General features: G+C 39.2%; 1 protein-coding gene across 1 annotated transcript in view; it reads left to right on the forward strand.

The window, feature by feature from the left end:
- The first annotated feature begins 2,074 nt into the window (after positions 1 to 2,074).
- LOC126353950 (protein lifeguard 4-like) overlaps positions 2,075 to 18,689 on the forward strand; it is a 30,166-nt gene continuing 13,551 nt past the window's right edge. Inside the window, exons 1-4 of the mRNA XM_050003245.1 lie at positions 2,075 to 2,181; positions 2,375 to 2,504; positions 13,177 to 13,285; positions 13,709 to 13,814. Coding sequence (XP_049859202.1) covers positions 2,384 to 2,504; positions 13,177 to 13,285; positions 13,709 to 13,814 — 336 coding nt within the window. The 5' untranslated portion in view covers positions 2,075 to 2,181; positions 2,375 to 2,383. The remainder of the gene's footprint in view (positions 2,182 to 2,374; positions 2,505 to 13,176; positions 13,286 to 13,708; positions 13,815 to 18,689) is intronic.

Genomic DNA, 18,689 nt, shown 5'->3' on the forward strand with positions numbered 1-18,689 from the left:
CTGCACAATGTAGGCAACTCTCCCTTGATTTTGAAATATGTCCCTCCGTTCATCATGGCTACAAGTACCACCCAGTCTTTAGCCAGCCTTGAGAGTATCCTAATTTGACAGTACAGTCTACGTTCTTCTGTACCGTTTTACTATTTTGCGTCTGTTTCATGTCACTGGCCAGAGTAAGATGTTACTCTCCAAATGATAGGGGCCATTACTGTCCTTCCAAACTTCTTACTATCTGTCATTTTATTAGCGACTCTCTTCGGCTCCCACAGTTTATCAGCTTCTACCAGTGCATCTTAATTAGTTCCCAGGTGCCACACATATTTTCAAGAAAAGTAGGCCGTGCCCTGTGTTGTCTTTGGCAGCACTGCACTGCAGGTGGTATATAACAGAAAAAACAGTGAGCTATGGTTTCATTGCACCCCAATGAATCTTGTATCTTGATATCTACTCACAATCTTCATCTATGTGCATCAACAATGTAGAAGGCTTCTGTTTTCTTCTAGAGCTACATCTACATCCACACACAGCAAACAACTGTTAAGTGCATTACAAAAGGCACTTTCCATTGCACCACACACAATAGTTTCTTCTTGTTCTATTTCTATTTAGGCCAAATGGAAGACTGATTACTTAAAAGCTTCTGTCCACAGCATAATTAGCCGAATGTTGCCTTCACGGTCCCTACAGAGGCAATATTACACAGACACATGACATTATTTTTCAACACAACCACCAAGTTTTTGTAAGCAACAGTTAGAACATTATGCCAATCGTCCATAGACCAATGACAGAAATCTGATTATTAATTATGCATCCGCTGGAGAACCGCCACGTTAACGTCCCCTTCATCGGAAAATCTCTTCCCACCCTAATATTCCTTCATGCCGTAAAGATAGAAATGGTATGGTGCGAGATCTGAACTTTCCGATCAGTATCACTTGTGTCTGTGGGGCCTTAATCAAATTGTTGGCACCATTTCACTGTGACTAGCCCATGTACCACCAGAATTTCACATTGAATCTGTGTGCAATACGGATTTTCTGTCTACAAGAAGAGTACTGTTCCAGGTACTTCCACTTTGGAGTACATTTCCAGTTGCTGCACTATTTCGTTCGCACAGTGTGATGTACCTGTTATGCATACTGCGACAGAATTGTGTCCTCGTGACATTCTGGCCATGTATTCACTTCTGGCAATGTGCCACTCTTGTAGCGCAATAGTTTTAGTGTGGTATGACATGTGTAACTTATTTTCTGAATTTCGTATATATCTGACTAAATTTCTCATTTAAAACTCTTCCCTGAAACTTTTAAAGTAATTTTTTGCAGATTAGCATAAGTTTGCCTTCAGGATCCTGCCAGTTCAAGTTTTTCAGCTACACTGTGACTCTCTTAGACAGGTCAAATCGTCCTGTCTTTTATTCATTTAATTTTATAAATAGAGACGGAGGTTTGTGCTTAAGTTCTACCTGGAATCCTACTCTTTCTTTGGTTAAACAACTTGTTCATCTGCTGTTAATATCTTGTCATACTATGCAGAACTCATCAGAAAATAGTTTATGAAATCTTTCGGGTCCGTGATTGTGATTTCAGTCAGAAAGTTAACATGTGACCAGTCGCTCCTTTTTTTAACCAATCTCGGACCTATTTCCTCTTTTACGTTATTTTCTGTTCATTGCAAGCTATAGCTAATATAACTGCAACAAACGCTTTCTTTTGGCTGTTCGACAGCTTCACCTTGTAAAATCGCTTTGTCAACTGCAGTTTTTGTCAATGTTATCAATAGTGTGTGTCGGCTTCAATATATATTAAATATTTGACAAATTAGTATTGTCAATAAATATTGACCGTATGCCGCTCCTTTACAGCCCAAATGTCTGCAACTTGTATACTCGCTGTCACATTACGGGTCTGCAAAAACAGTGAATATAGCCTAACAAATAATTACTGAGGACATCAGGACTCTACAGTTTAACTATTAGACGTATTCCGTTTGAGGAATTCTCGTGTAAGCTTCATCTGTCCTTCGATTTACAATCTTCACGACAGTCGGCAGTAAAACTCTGTAACTTCTTTGGCCGCGAAAGGTGGCAGTCGAGAATACTATCTTCGTGGCTATAACATAGTTTAGTGACATCAGGTGATTGTGTTTTGGGAGTGACGTTTATAGCTGTGCGAAAAAGTAAGTAATAATGCCGGCGGAAGTGTTTACGTGGTGCTATCCTATGCATGCAATCAAAATATACAATTTACATTGCTCTGAAAATAATTGTATAGATATATTCTCAATAGCAATTACCTAAGCACGCACTGAAATATAGCAACTTTCGCTGTCATAAGCCAGCTGTCTTGAGAAAACGATTTGTCGTCTACAGATCAGTAAAATGGCAAGTATACCCTTGATGTTCGCTCAAGACGACGTGGAATTTGGTGGTAAACCAGTTATAACAGAAGACTTCGCCTACAACAATAATGTGAAGCAAGCAGGACTTAAAATTCGATTGGGTAAGTAGGTTCAGCAATTTGTTACAATGCTATCTTCGCCACCTCCTCCTAATTTGCTGAATAAACGTTAACTATTGCAAGATTCATTTGGTTTCACGGAAATCAAGCTTGTTTGTTGACAAAATTCAAAATTTGAGTTGGTTTTCTGTTTGTCACAGTGTTTGGTAAATTCGAAAATTATGACTGCACTTGTAAGAATTAGGAAGCAATATCTCGATTTGTACTACTTCAATATACACTTTTGTAAAATTAATTATTGACAATTAGCCTTTAGCTGAGAGTGCTTCAGTTAGGTCTGTGTTGACTATTTATTCGGTTAGTGAATGAATGTTCATTTCCGTTTATATGAAGCTACTTTGTTTTGTTTGTATGAGGTGTTTTTATCCCCGCTGCAGAAAAATGGCTGTAATGAATAATTTTACGACCTATTATACTTCGTTTTTCATCATTGTACAATTAAGTACCACAATTGTTTTGGTGACAGCTGTGTTGTACATATATTGTGACAAATGGCAATTCTCAGTGCCTTATGTAGTTACTTTTTATTTTATTTTTTCAACCTGGTTAGTTTGCACCAGTGTACCAGTTTACTGGTTCTTGACCTAACTGCAGTTTACAACTAATTGAAGGCCATTTTCAAATCAGTAACAGATATTGGCCTCATACTTGGACTCGTGCAGAATGTCCCATAGTGAGACAGTGTTCTCTCTTATTTCATGCTACTCAAAAATTCTGCCATTGCTTTACAATATGGAGTGCATGAACATAGTCTCAGAAATGAGCTTCTCTATTATTACCCCCCCCCCCCCCCTTCGCCAAGAACTGTTGCTTGAGTGGGTGGTGGATGTAATCAAACTCCATCACTTTTGTTGCTGTTGATTTACACAGCCCTGTTTATTGCGAAACATTTTGACAGTTATTTTTAATATTCTGGTTGTATGTCGTGTCAAATCAAATACAGCTATGAGGGTTTCATTCAGCTGTTGCTATTGCAAAAGCCTCAGGGGACACTCACCGACATAAGTTTGCCAAATATACTGTGCTGATTTGTAGACCTGGCAGCATTATCAGTCTTTTATTCCAGTTAGCTCTCCCATTCCTTCCATTAACAAACTGAGCGAGTTGGCGCAGTGGTTAGCACACTGGACTCGCATTCGGGAGGACGACGGTTCAACCCCGTCTCCAGCCATCCAGATTTAGGTTTTCCGTGATTTCCCTAAATCATTTCAGGCAAATGCCGGGATGGTTCCTTTAAAAGGGCACGGCCGATTTCCTTCCCAATTTTTCCTTAACTCAAGCTTGTGCTCTGTCTCTAATGACCTCGTTGTTGACGGGACATTAAACACTAACCACCACCGACACCACCATCCATGAACAAAATTGGGCAAAAATAGTGGAAAGTTATGTGTCACAAAGATGCTCAAAAATTTGCAGGAAAGTAGATGCAATAATCCGAATGATGTAAAATAATTATATGATATGAATGTTTTTTTAACAAATTGATCAGTAATGTAGCCCACATTTAGCGCATATCATAATACAACCACCTGTGAATCCTGTTTTTGTGGATTCATTCAGAAATTTCTAAGCTCGCTATGAAGCTATCATAGTGAACTCATTTCGTATTTAATGTAGTTTTCTTTATAAATATATATGGCTGCAGGTTAAATTTAGGAGTTTTGTATTAGATAATAGAGAAACCTTTGCCGAGTAGTTTGGTGCATATTACCCACATCAGCTATGACTCATTGGGGGTGGCAAGGGGTGTGTGATCTAACTCTTACCCTGATGATATTAGTTTAAATACCTTAATTGCAAGAATTCTTGAAAGCTGGAGTTGCACCACTGAATACACACATGTACAGGTGACATAAAAAATTCGAAACAGTACAACCTAATGCCTTATCCAACAAAAAAATTGTCATATAGCACACTGTGTCAGGTAAAGTCACATATTATAGTATGTTTACTTTTCAAAACTCTTTACTGGGTAATTTCCAAAACAGGTATATGTGCTTCAACCTAAATTATTCAGGATTAATCCCATGGATGTCATCTTTGTACCATGAACTAGTCTACTTGAGTGAACTCCTTTTTCACTTGCAGATTATGGGAACTTTGTGCTATTCAATCATCAACACACAAATACTTCCAATTGCTTGGACAGCCACAGTGAAACAAATGCAGATATTAGAGTAAGAAAATGATGATAAAGTCATCAAATGTTGCAAAGTAGATTTTTATCTGGTAGGTGTTCAGAAGACCTTAGAAACTTTGGAATACAAAAGCTGCCTGAGAGAATGATTCAGCCCTTCACCTTAGACCAGTACAAGTTACCTATCTTTCTGGAGAGATAAGAAGGAAAAAGTCACAAAAAGGTTGGGAGAAAGGAAGTTAACAGGATGTAAGTGGAAGCCACATTTAGTAGAGGAAAGATGTTTCTGTTTGTGTGTATCACAGTTTCAAAATTTTTGACTCCATTTGTCAGGTACTGTAGATATTACCTCCACAGAAAGAACATCCTCTTGGGAAAAGAGATTGGTGTAGAATGGGCATATTTGTGCTGGATGTGGCATGCCACTTACACATTTCCACTTACCTCTAATTTGCAAGCAGTTGCTTAGTAAATTGCTAAATGGCAGAAGAGAGAATTTAGCATAGATAGCTATTTAGACAGGCTAAGTGGACACCAGTGTTCAAACATTGGAGCACCATTCAGGAAGGGCAAGTAGTGCATCATATTGAAACACTCTTCTCACAGTCTTTGGGACAATGCTGAAAGCAACCCATTGTTTCCAAAACAACAAATATTGAATTAACTGAAGAGGGCAAAAAGAGATCATGGTAAGAGTTCCACCAATTCCACATGTGTGTCGAATACCATCAGGTAAATTTATTGAAAAATTGGGTGGTGTATATTTGCTGCTATGGTTTAGGATAGTAATCTCCAGAGCTTGTTAAGATACATGCCTGTAAAATTAATGGCACGTTTTGTCTGATTTAAAAGTATCACCAATTAGGATTGAACTTTCTCTTGCTGCAAACAAATCGGCAAAGGGTAGGTTAGGTCCTTGATTCTACTAATAATGAAGTGTTCAATTGCTCTATCTCAATGTGAGAACTGGAATTTGTATTGTAAGTCAATATCGTTGTTTGCAGCACACTTCTCTACAGTGTATCGTGACACCAGAAAGACGACCTCCAAGATTTCTTTTTTACTTAGGAGATGAAGGAATTTCCAGATAAACGGGAGGCAAGTATTTGAATCCTTTCTCGAAAGGTGATGAGAACAATAGTTGACAAAGTAGTTATCATAATGGTACTTTGTAACTGTATATAGATCCCCATGGGAAAATTCTGAACTTTTTCTGGGGAATCTTAATTGCTTTCTGTGCTGTATGTCAGACAGCAGCAAGCAGTTAAGTCTCTGCTGGCTTCATTGTAGATTTTCTCAAGGATCCTGAAAGGGAAAAGGATGTGAAAACCTGTTTTAGGTCGTACAATTTGATTTCCATAATTAACTTTCCAAGGGGGTGGATAAAGACAGTAGAACCGTAATTGATAGTATTTTCTGTGCTGAAGCTCAAGACATGAAAATAACTGTTTACCCAGCAACAAATGCTCTCTGTGATTATGATGCATACATAGTTAGGATAAATAACAGTATGTGGAAATCAGTTAGACTAATTAATGACTCCAGTACAAATGTTTTTCAGGAATAGTTTACAAGAGAGAACCTGTGATGAAATATATGATAAACCAAAGGCTCACACAAAATTTAATTTGTTCCATTATAAATTCATGTCATTATTTGAAAATGATGAGTACAGATAGCAGTTGTACTTAATAATAATTTCGTGAATGGAGTAGAAAGTATAGTGACTAACAGGTAAAGAGAAAAATCACAATAGTACGTTGAAAGAGCAACCTTCATGAAATTCAGTCATTTGATTGTATCAGCAGCTTCTCCTTCCGAAATTAAGAAAATTAATTAATCTCTCAAAAATAAAAAGTGCATCTGGTTTTGATGATGTTTCCAATAGAGTACTAATGATTTGTTCCCACATAATAAGCCCAATCTTACCTGAAGTATGTAATGCATCACTGATTCAAGGCATTTTTTCTTAGAGACTGAACTATTTCATTGTCAGACTCCTAACTAAGAAAGCTGTTTACAGTTACTAAGGAATAGAGACGGCGTTGGAAAGGAATAATCACTGGCAATGATGCATGACACAAAACAACAATATGTATGTAATACAGGTGGCGTGATACACTTATAACAAAAACTGGTCCAGATTTCACCTCATGGGAAAGCAGGAGAAGACATAAATAACATTCATGTTTGACACAGGTCCAACTCCAGCATAAAGTTAGATATCTTCCTGGGGCACTAACACACATTTTGCAGCTGTTATTCATGCTGGCTACCAAACTGTCATGAAATCATTGGAGGATACTATCCCACTCCTCTGTCAACATGGTTTTCACTTCTTGCATGGTTCAGGAAGGAGGCATTCAGAGAGAAACACATCTGTGAAGAGTGTCGGAGGCATGCTCTTTGCAGTTTAGATCTGGTGAGTACACAGACCTGTTGGCTCTTGATCTTTCACTATAATCGAGTCCATTAACATGAGGTGGCAAATATGAGGTAGCCAAGGAGGTGGAAATGTAGTTTCTACTATGCCAAGACTGCTTGGTAGCTACAACAGAAAAACACAATTAATTAGCAGGAGTACAAAATAAGAAAGTATTTATTACTTAACTTTGCTGTAGTCCATGATCAGTTGGGTGACGATTATAGAAGCCGTGACTAGAACAAGCATCTGTAGAATGACATAATTTACAAGTCACAAATCTTGCAGTGACGAATTAATCTTTCATAATCTTCAATGTCGAATCCGATGAATTTGAAGACTAACTTGGAACGGAGCTACAAAGACTTGATTGCAGCAATGATTGAACTGCAGACAATGACCAACATCAGCACTAGCTGACCACTGAGTGTGGCTACGAACTGAAGACTGGCGCAACTGCACTACTATCCTGCTGCATATGAAGTGGCCTAGGAGCGCCTCACGGCGAGCATAAGTACTGCGACTGGCTGTGTACTCTTTGGCTAACACAGCCGTTCTTCTGTTCCATTTATCGAGAGAATCGCATCCGGCGGATCAATCCCTCAGGTGGCGGTGTGGTCGTATGACTGAAGACATCACACCGACCATTCTATATGTTCAATATTTTAACTTTCCAATGTGTCCGACATCTCAGCAGTCCTATGTGGGTGGGCATTGTTGTCCATAAACAGAAAATCAGGACCTACCACACTCCGAAACAGATGGACATGAGCCAGAATAATCTCCCTGCAGTGGTGCTGTACTGTGCCTTGCACAAACATACGCAGCTGTTTCTGTCAATTTTGCATAATGACTGCTATCACCATAATGCCATACTGATGACATTCATAAACATTCAATGGAGTTTAACATGTTCCCCTCCCTATATGGTAGCTAGAATCACTCACTACAGTGAAGCGATATTTATTGAAGACCATCAAAATAGACCACTGTCAATAACCCCAACCAAAATATTTCTTACACTGATGAACTCGTTCTTCTTTTTTTTTTTTTTATTATCGAAGTGGGATTCATGTAACAGCCTCCGAGCATACAAACCAGCCTGAGTTAATTGCTGCAAATGGTACTTCCTCTTGCAGTGTGTTGGTCCATCAACATGCTTTCACATACCATTTCCACCATAAGTGGCCTTTTTTAATTGTGAGCTGATGCTTTTGAACGCACACATTACCGTGGCCACAATAATGACATTTTGACTGAGTTTGAGCCATCCAGCTGCTCGTCCTTGGTTGTAAGCACTCGAATGATGCATTGCAGAAATGTTACCAAGCCACACAGAAAGTCACCCTAATTGGTTCACAACAATGTTCGTTAAGCACTGTATTGCATGAAATGTCGGATGCATACAGAGCATTTGTGCACAAGCTTCACTGCAGTTGACACATTGTGCCCTCTACATTTCCTTTTACTATTGTTGGTTGGATGTTCTGTAGTAGCAATTGCTGATTATTCTATAGCAGTTGGCAGCTGTTCCTTAGCAATTGTGAAGCAGTGTAATATATATTGAACATCAGGAAGTACTGCAGGAGAGTATGTATCTTGAGTGGGGACAAACTAATATCTAATACAACTACTGCAAAATCACTTCTAATAGTGAAATATACGAAACTCAATGATGACAGAAATGTGATATAACATAAAACTGATACAGCAATTCTGAAAGGAACTGCACTACAAAAAAGTCATGAGAGCTAATGAAAATGTGGTATTGACAACCAGAGTTGAGCTGTGTAGCTCAACTTGAAAATTCGATACCACTACAAAAATTCCGAGACACATCATACGGGAAACTGTCAAGAAGCAAGACCGATACAGAGAGTGAAAAATATGATAACTAAATAAAGCCGGTATTAATATCAGTCAGTCTGTTTACATGGTACCAAAAAAACCAAAACTCGCTTATATGATAAATATAAAAAAATAACCTCAACATCTTAGGTAAAACAAATGCCATTATACCTATCTCTTACAATCCAATGTAATTACAGTCAACTAACAACACAACCATAACATACGTAAAAATTGCAGTAACACAAATTTTAGTAACCGTGAACCACCCATTATGCACGTAAACACACATATCACACATACAACAATTAAAAAATAATAAAAGAAACATAAAAACATGCTTACCGAGCAAAGTCAGCTAACACATAATCTATAAATGGACCTTTCCTGACAGAATGCCATACATGTCCCACTGCCATCATCACATACACTGGTCCCTTGCCTGAGATGCAGCAACTTGGGTCAGTCTCGCACATTCTCCATGATTGTAACACTTCACATACTCAGCAGTTAAACTGAACAACTTTAGGAATTTAATAGTTCTCAACATGTCTTCCCCCATAGCGACATGTTGCGACCTGCTCTTGATTGTTGTCATCACATACATAACTAACAAAAAATGAAACGTAAAATTAAATCTTCGGCCGTAAACAACGCACTACACCAATAACTCCAAACCTGAAAATGAATCTACATTGTCCGTAACTGTCAACATAAAAATAACTCACTGAGAAACCACAGCAAACCCCTCTAATATTATTGTCACAAACAGTGTCAAAGGACTCCCAATATCACTAACAACACTTACAAATAATTCAATAAAATAAACATCCCACGCTAGAGCACGCCACCACATACAACATGCCCTCTCTAATACTTAGTATTCCAGTTTTCTGAAATAAATCATTATATGAGGCTCTACATTTTCATGACAAATTATTCTAATAGCCTTTTTCCACATCTTTAATAGCTTGCAAATGTCTGTTTTGTTGTGGCACCTCAGTTAGTTAGTTAGTTAGTTAGTTATATTACTTGTTCCATGGATCATGAACACGATTCTTTCGTAATGATGTGGAACGTGTCAAAGTACACAAGTATTTTTATTTAATAGTTTGTACTGGATGATACCATATTACAATAAGCAGTTGCTAGTAGCATTGCATTATTTGTCAAGTGTATTTATTGCAAGTATATTTCTAATCAGTTTGCCAATTAGAAAGTGAACATGCACATTCCCTTGAAGTGTCTCTTATATTGTTATACCCAGGAATTTTACGCAATTCTCTTTACCGGCAATATCAGTTACAACGCACAATTGCGTTGCAAAAACTGTATGTGTTGCTGAGTTGAAATCCACTATGCTGTTTTCTTAGTGTTGACACTTACGTGACTTTCTTTCAAATACTGAACCCCCATACTGTCAAGTGGAGTTTATTTGAACAGGTGAGGCTAATATGAACACATGGTAAAAGATGCAGAGAGGTATTGGTGGATACATTAATAGTTTCTGAACACCTCCAACTTTTGTCAGAATGTTTCCTATATAGTTGTTTTCAGACAAATCTCACAGTGCCAATGAACATTTCAAAGCAGCTTCATGTATTCAAATAATACAACTTACATGCTTTGAAATGCTTGTAACAAAGTACTCCACTGACGAGGGAATCTGACATTAAAAGTATATGCCAAAAATCATATATCCATTCTCTGAAAGCATATTCATCATGTGTAGATATACTGGACATTAAAATTCACTGTCTCTTAGTTAGCAAAACGTAATATTTTCAAAAATAAAGTAGTAAGGTTCAGTGGTGCATGTGGATATGTCGGATCGAGGTGCAATCCTCCTCTAATCATACAGATTTTTTTTTCCACTTCTTTAGCTTCTGGTGATGGTTTGTTAATATGAAGGAACAGTATGCTTCAGAATCCACTTTGAATTGCAAGGCAAGGGCATTCGGAGCGTGCTTGGTAAAGCACTGTGTTGTTAAAACAACTTTCAGGTTGATGAAAGCTTTACTAAGTAAAAGCAAAGTCTGCTTCCTTCATAAATAATTATTTTTGAATAATTTCATGTGAAAGTATTGCTCTGAGAAGTAATGGGAAAAGAAAAGGGTTAGGTTTAATGTTCTGTTAACTAAAAGGTCAATAGTTGGGCCACAAACTCAGATTGGGCAGAGGTGGGGAAGAAAGTCAGACATAGACTTTTCAGAGCAATTATCTGTGCATTTGCTTTATATTATTAAGGGAAACAGAGGAAACCTGTGGATAAATGATGATGTTGAACCCCATTCCTCCCCAATGACAGCCTAGTGCATCACCTTGTGTGGTGTGTTATTCAGTTGGCAGTATTTATTACACATAGAGAAAAGTTTATATATTTGCAATTTGTAATGTGTGAGGGTAAGTCAGTTATTATCCACAGTTTAGTTATATTTTTGTTTATTATGGTAGTACTGTCATCTTAGGTTGGTGACACATGCTTTGTTTATTTGTTGTTTGCAATCTTAAAGTTGCTAGGTTGATTTCATTGTTGCTGCCGTGCTGTTACTCATGGCTGCTCCACTGTCTATTTGCACCAAAGAAGAGCAATGTTCAGTAATCCGTTTTTTGTGGTCAGAAGGCATATCAGGGGTTGAAATACATCAAAGACTTTCGATACAGTAAGGGAACAGTGTTTTGACACAACAGAGTGTCTACGAATGGATTGAAAAATTCCAAAATTGTCGCACAAGTGTTACACACGATGAAGGACCTGAACGACCATTTACCACCACAAATGAAAAAAAACCATTGAGCATCCACGTGAAATGATTCTCTTATACAGACGATTAACTATTAACAAGGTGGCACATTGTCTGCAAATTAGTCGTGGTTCTGCCTACAAAATCATCCAGACAGACTTGGGTTTGATAAAGTTTGTGCAAGATGGGTCCCAAAACAACTCACACAGTTGCATAAACAAACACACTTGGACATCTGCAAAAAACATTTGGATTACTATGGTAACGAAGGGGACAACTTCTTAGACAGGATCATTACTGGTGACAGAACATGGATCCATCATTAACAGCCACAGAGTAAATGGCAGAGTATCAACATCCAAATTCGCCATGCAAGAAAAAGTTTAAGACCCAACCGGTCCGCAAGAAAACTGATGCTTAAGGTTTTTTGGGACGCACAAGGTCCAGTACTGGAACATATGGGGAAAGGGGCACAACAATAAACAGTGTACGTCACAGTGAGATGCTTACTGCCAAGCTAAAGCCTGCAATTCGAAGCACGTGCCGAGGATTGCTGTCAAAAGGTGTCGTGTTGTTGCATGGCAATGCCCGTCCACATACTTCTGTCCACACTGTTGAAACGCTCCAGAAACTCAAATTTGGAGTTCTGGATCATCCTCTATATAATCCCGATCTTGCCCATTCTGACTATCACTTGTTTGGTCCACTCAAACAGGCATTAAGGGGCTGTCGATTTGCCTCAGACAAAGCAGTGAAAGAAGCGGTGCATTCCTGGCATGCAGCTCAACTGAGAACTTTCTTTTATGAGGGCGTCAGGAAGCTTGTACAACAGTGGACCAAGTACGTTGAAACACAAACAGATTATGTTGAAAAATGATGTTCTTGTAAGTTCCCTATTTGATTACAACAAAATTTTATAACTGCTACGCGGATAATAATTAACATACCCTCGTAGGTAGACATAGAATGTTGAAATTCTTTGTGCCTTCCATTATGCAGGAGTTTTCAATTAGAGGTGCTTTTTAGGGTGCATACAGTGATTCATGCTTTGAATCTAGGAAAGTTCCATTCTTCTTGTAAGGAGAGAATGAACTTTCAAATGTAAACCTAGCCATTATTCTAGTAAGTGCCATACTCTCTTCTTCCTTAATGTTTTCAGTCTAGATAAAAAAATTGTCCCTCATGAGCCATATTTTTAGCTACACACTCACCTGGCAAGGAAACAAATCCATTTATTACTGTTAGACTAATAGATAATGTAAACAGGATATGACTTGCTGTACTGACAGCCTGATTCGTATTCATAGTTTTATGTTCAAAAACAATGTTCATCTCTTGTTATTACCTGTAATTTGTGCTGTGGAAGATATTAATGGGTAATTTAAATGTTTGCGGTGTAAAGACTTCGGCAGTCATGATTCTAAAACAGTTTCTCAGTGTTTAGTCCATCACTGAAACAGCCAGTCACTTATCACATTGTAGTGGACCGTAATTTCTTTACAGGCTTCCTGCGCAAAGTCTATGGGTTACTCACCGGCCAGTTGTTGATCACCGTTGTTGTTGCAACTGTTTGTATGACAAGTCCACCAGTTCGTGCAGCTGTTCACAATAAGTGAGTAACTTAATAATCTCTTTTACTCAGTTTGTAACTGTATTAATGCTCTGTAGTGAAATAAGAAAACATTTAACCAAGTGAACAGAATAACATACGATAAATGAAAATCTATGGTATATAATCAAAGATTTAAAAAATATCATGTACCTGATAACACTGGATGTAGTTGTCATTTTGTCATTAAGCAACACAACTGTTCAGAAATTCACCCTCACAAACTGCTTAATGTTACCATTCTGCTCTTTTGTTAATGGACCATAGTGTTTATACATTGGCTTCAAGGCAAAATGGTAAAGTGTTTTCCATTTTTAACACACATTAAACATCTGATAAAACTATTTAGGTTATTATTTCATAGACAAACGTATATTGAAACAAAATTTAAGAATTTACTTACATATGTGGTTCCTTCTTTCACAGTGACTGGCTGTTATCAATTGCCTTTATTCTAAGTCTTGTAATACTGGTGGCTTTACATATCAAGAAGAGAGAAACGCCAACAAACTTCATATTACTGGGCTGCTTTGTAAGTAAAATCTTCAAAATTCTAATGTACTTCCATTTATGTGAATGTAGCTCAGTTTCTATAAGGTATGTGGAATTTATGTAATGTACAATATTTAACATTTGTTGCATTGTTGCAAATTGCCATTGCATTTTTTGGTAATATAATATTGTAAATAAAATAAATCTAAAAACAAAGATGATGTAACTTACCAAACGGAAGCATTGGTATGTTGATAGACACACACAATTCAAGCTTTCACAACCCATAGTTGCTTCATCAGGAAAGAGGGAAGGAGAGGGAAAGACAAAAGGATGTGGGTTTTAAGGGAGAGGGTAAGGAGTCATTCCAATGCCGGGAGCGGAAAGACTTACCTGGGGGGGGGGGGGGGGGGGGAGACAGGTACACACTCGCGCGCGCGCACACACACACACACACACACACACACACACACACACACACCCATCAACACATATACAGACACAAGCACACATTTGTAAAGGCAAAGAGTTTGGGCAGAGTTGTCAGTCGAGGCGGAAGTACAGAGGCAAAGATGTTGTTGAATGACAGGTGAGGTATGAGCAGCGGCAACTTCAAATTAGCAGAGGTTAAGGCCTGGTGGGTAAGGGGAAGAGAGGATATACTGAAGGAAAAGTTCCCATCTCTGGAGTTGTGATAGGTTGGTTTAGTGGGAAGTATCCAGATAACACAGACGGTGTAACACTCTGCCAAGATGTACTGGCTGTGCACAAAGGCATGTTTAGCCACAGGGTGATCCTCATTACCAACAAACGCTGTCTGCCTGTGTCCATTCATGTGAATGGACAGTTTGTTGCTGGTGATTTCCACATAGAAAGCTTCACAGTGTAGGCAGGTCAGTTGGTAAATCACGTGGGTGCTTTCACACGTGGCTCTGCCGTTGATCGTGTACACCTTCCGGGTTACAGGACTGGAGTAGGTGGTGGTGGGAGGGTGCATGGGACAGGTTTTCTACCGGAGGCAGTTACAAGGGTAGGAGCCAGAGGGTAGGGAACGTGGTTTGGGGATTTCATAGGGATGAACCAAGAGGTTACGAAGGTTAGTTGGATGGCGGAAAGACACTCTTGGTGGAGTGGGGAGGATTTCATGAAGGGTGGATCTCATTTCAGGGCATGATTTGAGGAAGTTGTATCCCTGCTCGAGAGCCACATTCAGAGTCTGATCCACTCCCGAAAAGTATCCTGTCACAAGTGGGGCACTTTTGGGGTTCTTCTGTGGGAGGTTCTCGATTTGAGGGGATGAGGAAGTGGCTCTGGTTATCTGCTTCTGTACCAGGTCAGGAGGGTAGTTGCGGGATGCGAAAGCTGTTTTCAGGTTGTTGGTGTAATGGTTCAGGGATTCTGGACTGGAGCAGATTCGTTTACCACAAAGACCTAGGCTGTAGGGAAGGGACCGTTTGATATGGAATGGGTGGCAGCTGTCATAATGGAGGTATTGTTGCTTGTTGGTGGGTTTAATGTGGACAGATGTGTGAAGCTGGCCATTGGACAGATGGAGGTCAACGTCAAGGAAAGTGGCATGGGATTTGAAGTAGAACCAGGTGAATCTGATGGAACCAAAGGAGTTTAGGTTGGAGAGGAAATTCTGGAGTTGTTCTTCACTGTGAGTCCAGATCATGAAGATGTCATCAATAAATCTGTACCAAAGTTTGGGTTGGCAGGCATCCCTACGAAATCCCCAAACCACCTTCCCTGCCCTCTGGCTCCTACCCTTGTAACTGCCCCTGGTGTAAAACCTGTCCCATGCACCCTCCCACCACCACCTATTCCTGTCCTGTAACCCATAAGGTGTACACGATCAAAGGCAGAGGCGTACGGTTCATCTGGATACTTCCCACTTAACACCAACCTATCAGAACTCCGGAGATGGGAACTTGCCATTCAGTATATCCTCTCTTCCACTTACACACCAGGCCTCAACCTCCGCTAATTTCAAGTTGCCACCGCTCGTACCTCACCTGTCATTCAACAACATCTTTGCCTCTATACTTACGCCTCAACTGACATCTCTGCCCAAACTCTTTGCCTTTACAAATGTCTGCTTGTCTCTGTATATGTGCAGATGGATATGTGTGTTTGTGCGCGAGCGTATACCTGTCCTGTTTTCCCCCTAAGGTAAGTCTTTCCGCTCCCAGGATTAGATCCCTCTTTCCTGATGAAGCAATCATGGGTTGCGAAAGCTTGAATTTTGTGTGTGTGTTTGTGTTTGTTTGCGTGTCAATCAACATACCAACGCTTTCGTTTGGTAAGTTACATCATCTTTGTTTTTAGATATATTTTTCCCATGTGGAATGTTTCCCTCTTATTATATTCATGTAAATAAAATAAGATTTGAAGTAGAATAAGAAGTACGCTATTTTTGTTTATTTCAAACTAGTTTTTGGCTGAAACTTCCTGGCAGATTAAAACTGTGTGCCTGACCGAGACTCGAACTCAGGACCTTTGCCTTTCGCGGGCAAGTGCTCTACCATCTGAGCTACCGAAGCACGACTCACGCCTGGTACTCACAGCTTTACTTCTGCCAGTCTCTCGTCTCCTACCTTCCAAACTTTACAGAAGCTCTCCTGCGAACCTAGCAGGACTAGCACTCGAGCCTAGCAGGACTAGCACTCCTGAAAGAAAGGGTATTGCGGAGACATGGCTTAGCCACAGCCTGGGGGAGGTGTCCAGAATGAGATTTTCACTCTGCAGCGGTGTGTGCGCTGATATGAAACTTCCGCTATTTTTGTTTATTTCAAACTAGTTTTTGGCTGAAACTTCCTGGCAGATTAAAACTGTGTGCCCGACCGAGACTCGAACTCGGGACCTTGCCCGCGAAAGGCAAAGGTCCCAAGTTCTAGTCTCGGTCGGGCACACAGTTTTAATCTGCCAGGAAGTTTCATATCAGCGCACACTCCGCTGCAGAGTGAAAATCTCATTCTGGAAACCTCCCCTAGGCTGTGGCTAAGCCATGTCTCCACAATATCCTTTCTTTCAGGAGTGCTAGTCCTGCTAGGTTCGCAGGAGAGCTTCTGTAAAGTTTGGAAGGTAGGAGACGAAAGACTGGCAGAAGTAAAGCTGTGAGTACCGGGCGTGAGTCATGCTTCGGTAGCTCAGATGGTAGAGCACTTGCCCGCGAAAGGCAAAGGTCCCGAGTTCGAGTCTCGGTCGGGCACACAGTTTTAATCTGCCAGGAAGTTTCATATCAGCGCACACTCCGCTGCAGAGTGAAAATCTCATTCTAGTTTTTGGCTTATTAGACCATCATCGGGAAACAACTGACTGGTGTCGGAAAGGACCCTAGTTCTTAGGTAACCAAACATTATAAGCAAAGATAAAGTCACTTGCATTGTATTGTGCATCAGACTTGTTTCTTAACACTGAAATTATACTTTACTCAGTGGACAATTTTAAGCACAATAAATAATTAAACTGCCTGATATTACAGGTTAAATGGCTGTAATGTTAAATTTTGTGAGGTCTTGACATTGGCTGAGAAACTGTTAAACTGAGTTCTGTTGATTTATGTTGTGCAACAAACATATTTTTTAACATTGTAGACTAAAATTTTGGCAATGGACATTATTATACAGACTAATTAAAATACATAGTCTTACTATATTACTGGTTACATTGTTACGATGCCATAGTTCGTGAGCTCATGACATTGGTTGAGAACTATCTAACTGATCACTATTAACTTACGTTGTGCAGCAAACAGTTGTTTTCCAATGAAGGCCTAATAAACCAAAAACTAGTTCAAAATAAACAAAAATCATAGTACTTGTTATTCAATGTTGTATATGGAATTGTTCTACCAAGAAGTAATGGAAGAATCCATATATAATAAAAATTGCACCTTGCAGTGGGAGGGATATTTACAAGTAAAAGTGAGATTTAAATGAGCAATTGGGGTGGTGGGTATGAAATGTTTTTGATATGATGCACATCAGCAAATTATTCATAGGTTTTGTTAGAAATGTTTCGCAGCTGTGAAAAGTTGCTCTTTGTTTGTAGGTTTTACATTTGTCATTTTGGCATGAACAATTTTGAAATACACCTATAATATGAGACGGTATTTTAAAAATTCGGTTAAAATTTTTTCACTGTTTTTAAGCCTACAAATGTCATGATGCTAGCTTATTGGCCACACTTGAAAAGTAATGTCTGTACCTAATGAAAACATATATAGAAAATTCTAAGTATTTTTTAAAATGATAGTGGAGTATGTAAACTATTCTTTACTCCCTTACATGTTTGTTGTTGTTGTGGTCTTCAGTCCTGAGACTGGTTTGATGCAGCTCTCCATGCTACTCTATCCTGTGCAAACTTCTTCATCTCTCAGTACCTACTGCAACCTACTTCCTTCTGAATCTGCTTAGTGTATTCATCTCTTGGTCTCCCTCTACGATTTTTACCCACCACGCTGTCCTCCAATGCTAAATTGGTGATCCCTTGATGCCTCAAAACATGTCCTACCAACCGATCCCTTCTTCTGGTCAAGTTGTGCCAAAAACTTCTCTTCTCCCCAATCCTATTCAATACTTTCCCATTAGTTATGTGATCTACCCATCTAATCTTCAGCATTCTTCTGTAGCACCACATTTAGAAAGCTTCTATTCTCTTATTGTCCAAACTATTTATCATCCATGTTTCACTTCCATACATAGCTACACTCCATACAAATACTTTCAGAAATGACTTGGTGACACTTAAATCTGTACTCGATGTTAACAAATTTCTCTTCTTCAGAAACACTTTTCGTGCCATTGCCAGTCTACATTTTATACCCTCTCTACTTCGACCAGCATCAGTTACTTTGCTCCCCAAATAGCAAAACTCCTTTACTATTTTAAGTGTCTCATTTCCTAATCTAATT

Source organism: Schistocerca gregaria, chromosome 3, assembly GCF_023897955.1.
Source record: "Schistocerca gregaria isolate iqSchGreg1 chromosome 3, iqSchGreg1.2, whole genome shotgun sequence".
NCBI classification, from domain to species: domain Eukaryota; kingdom Metazoa; phylum Arthropoda; class Insecta; order Orthoptera; family Acrididae; genus Schistocerca; species Schistocerca gregaria.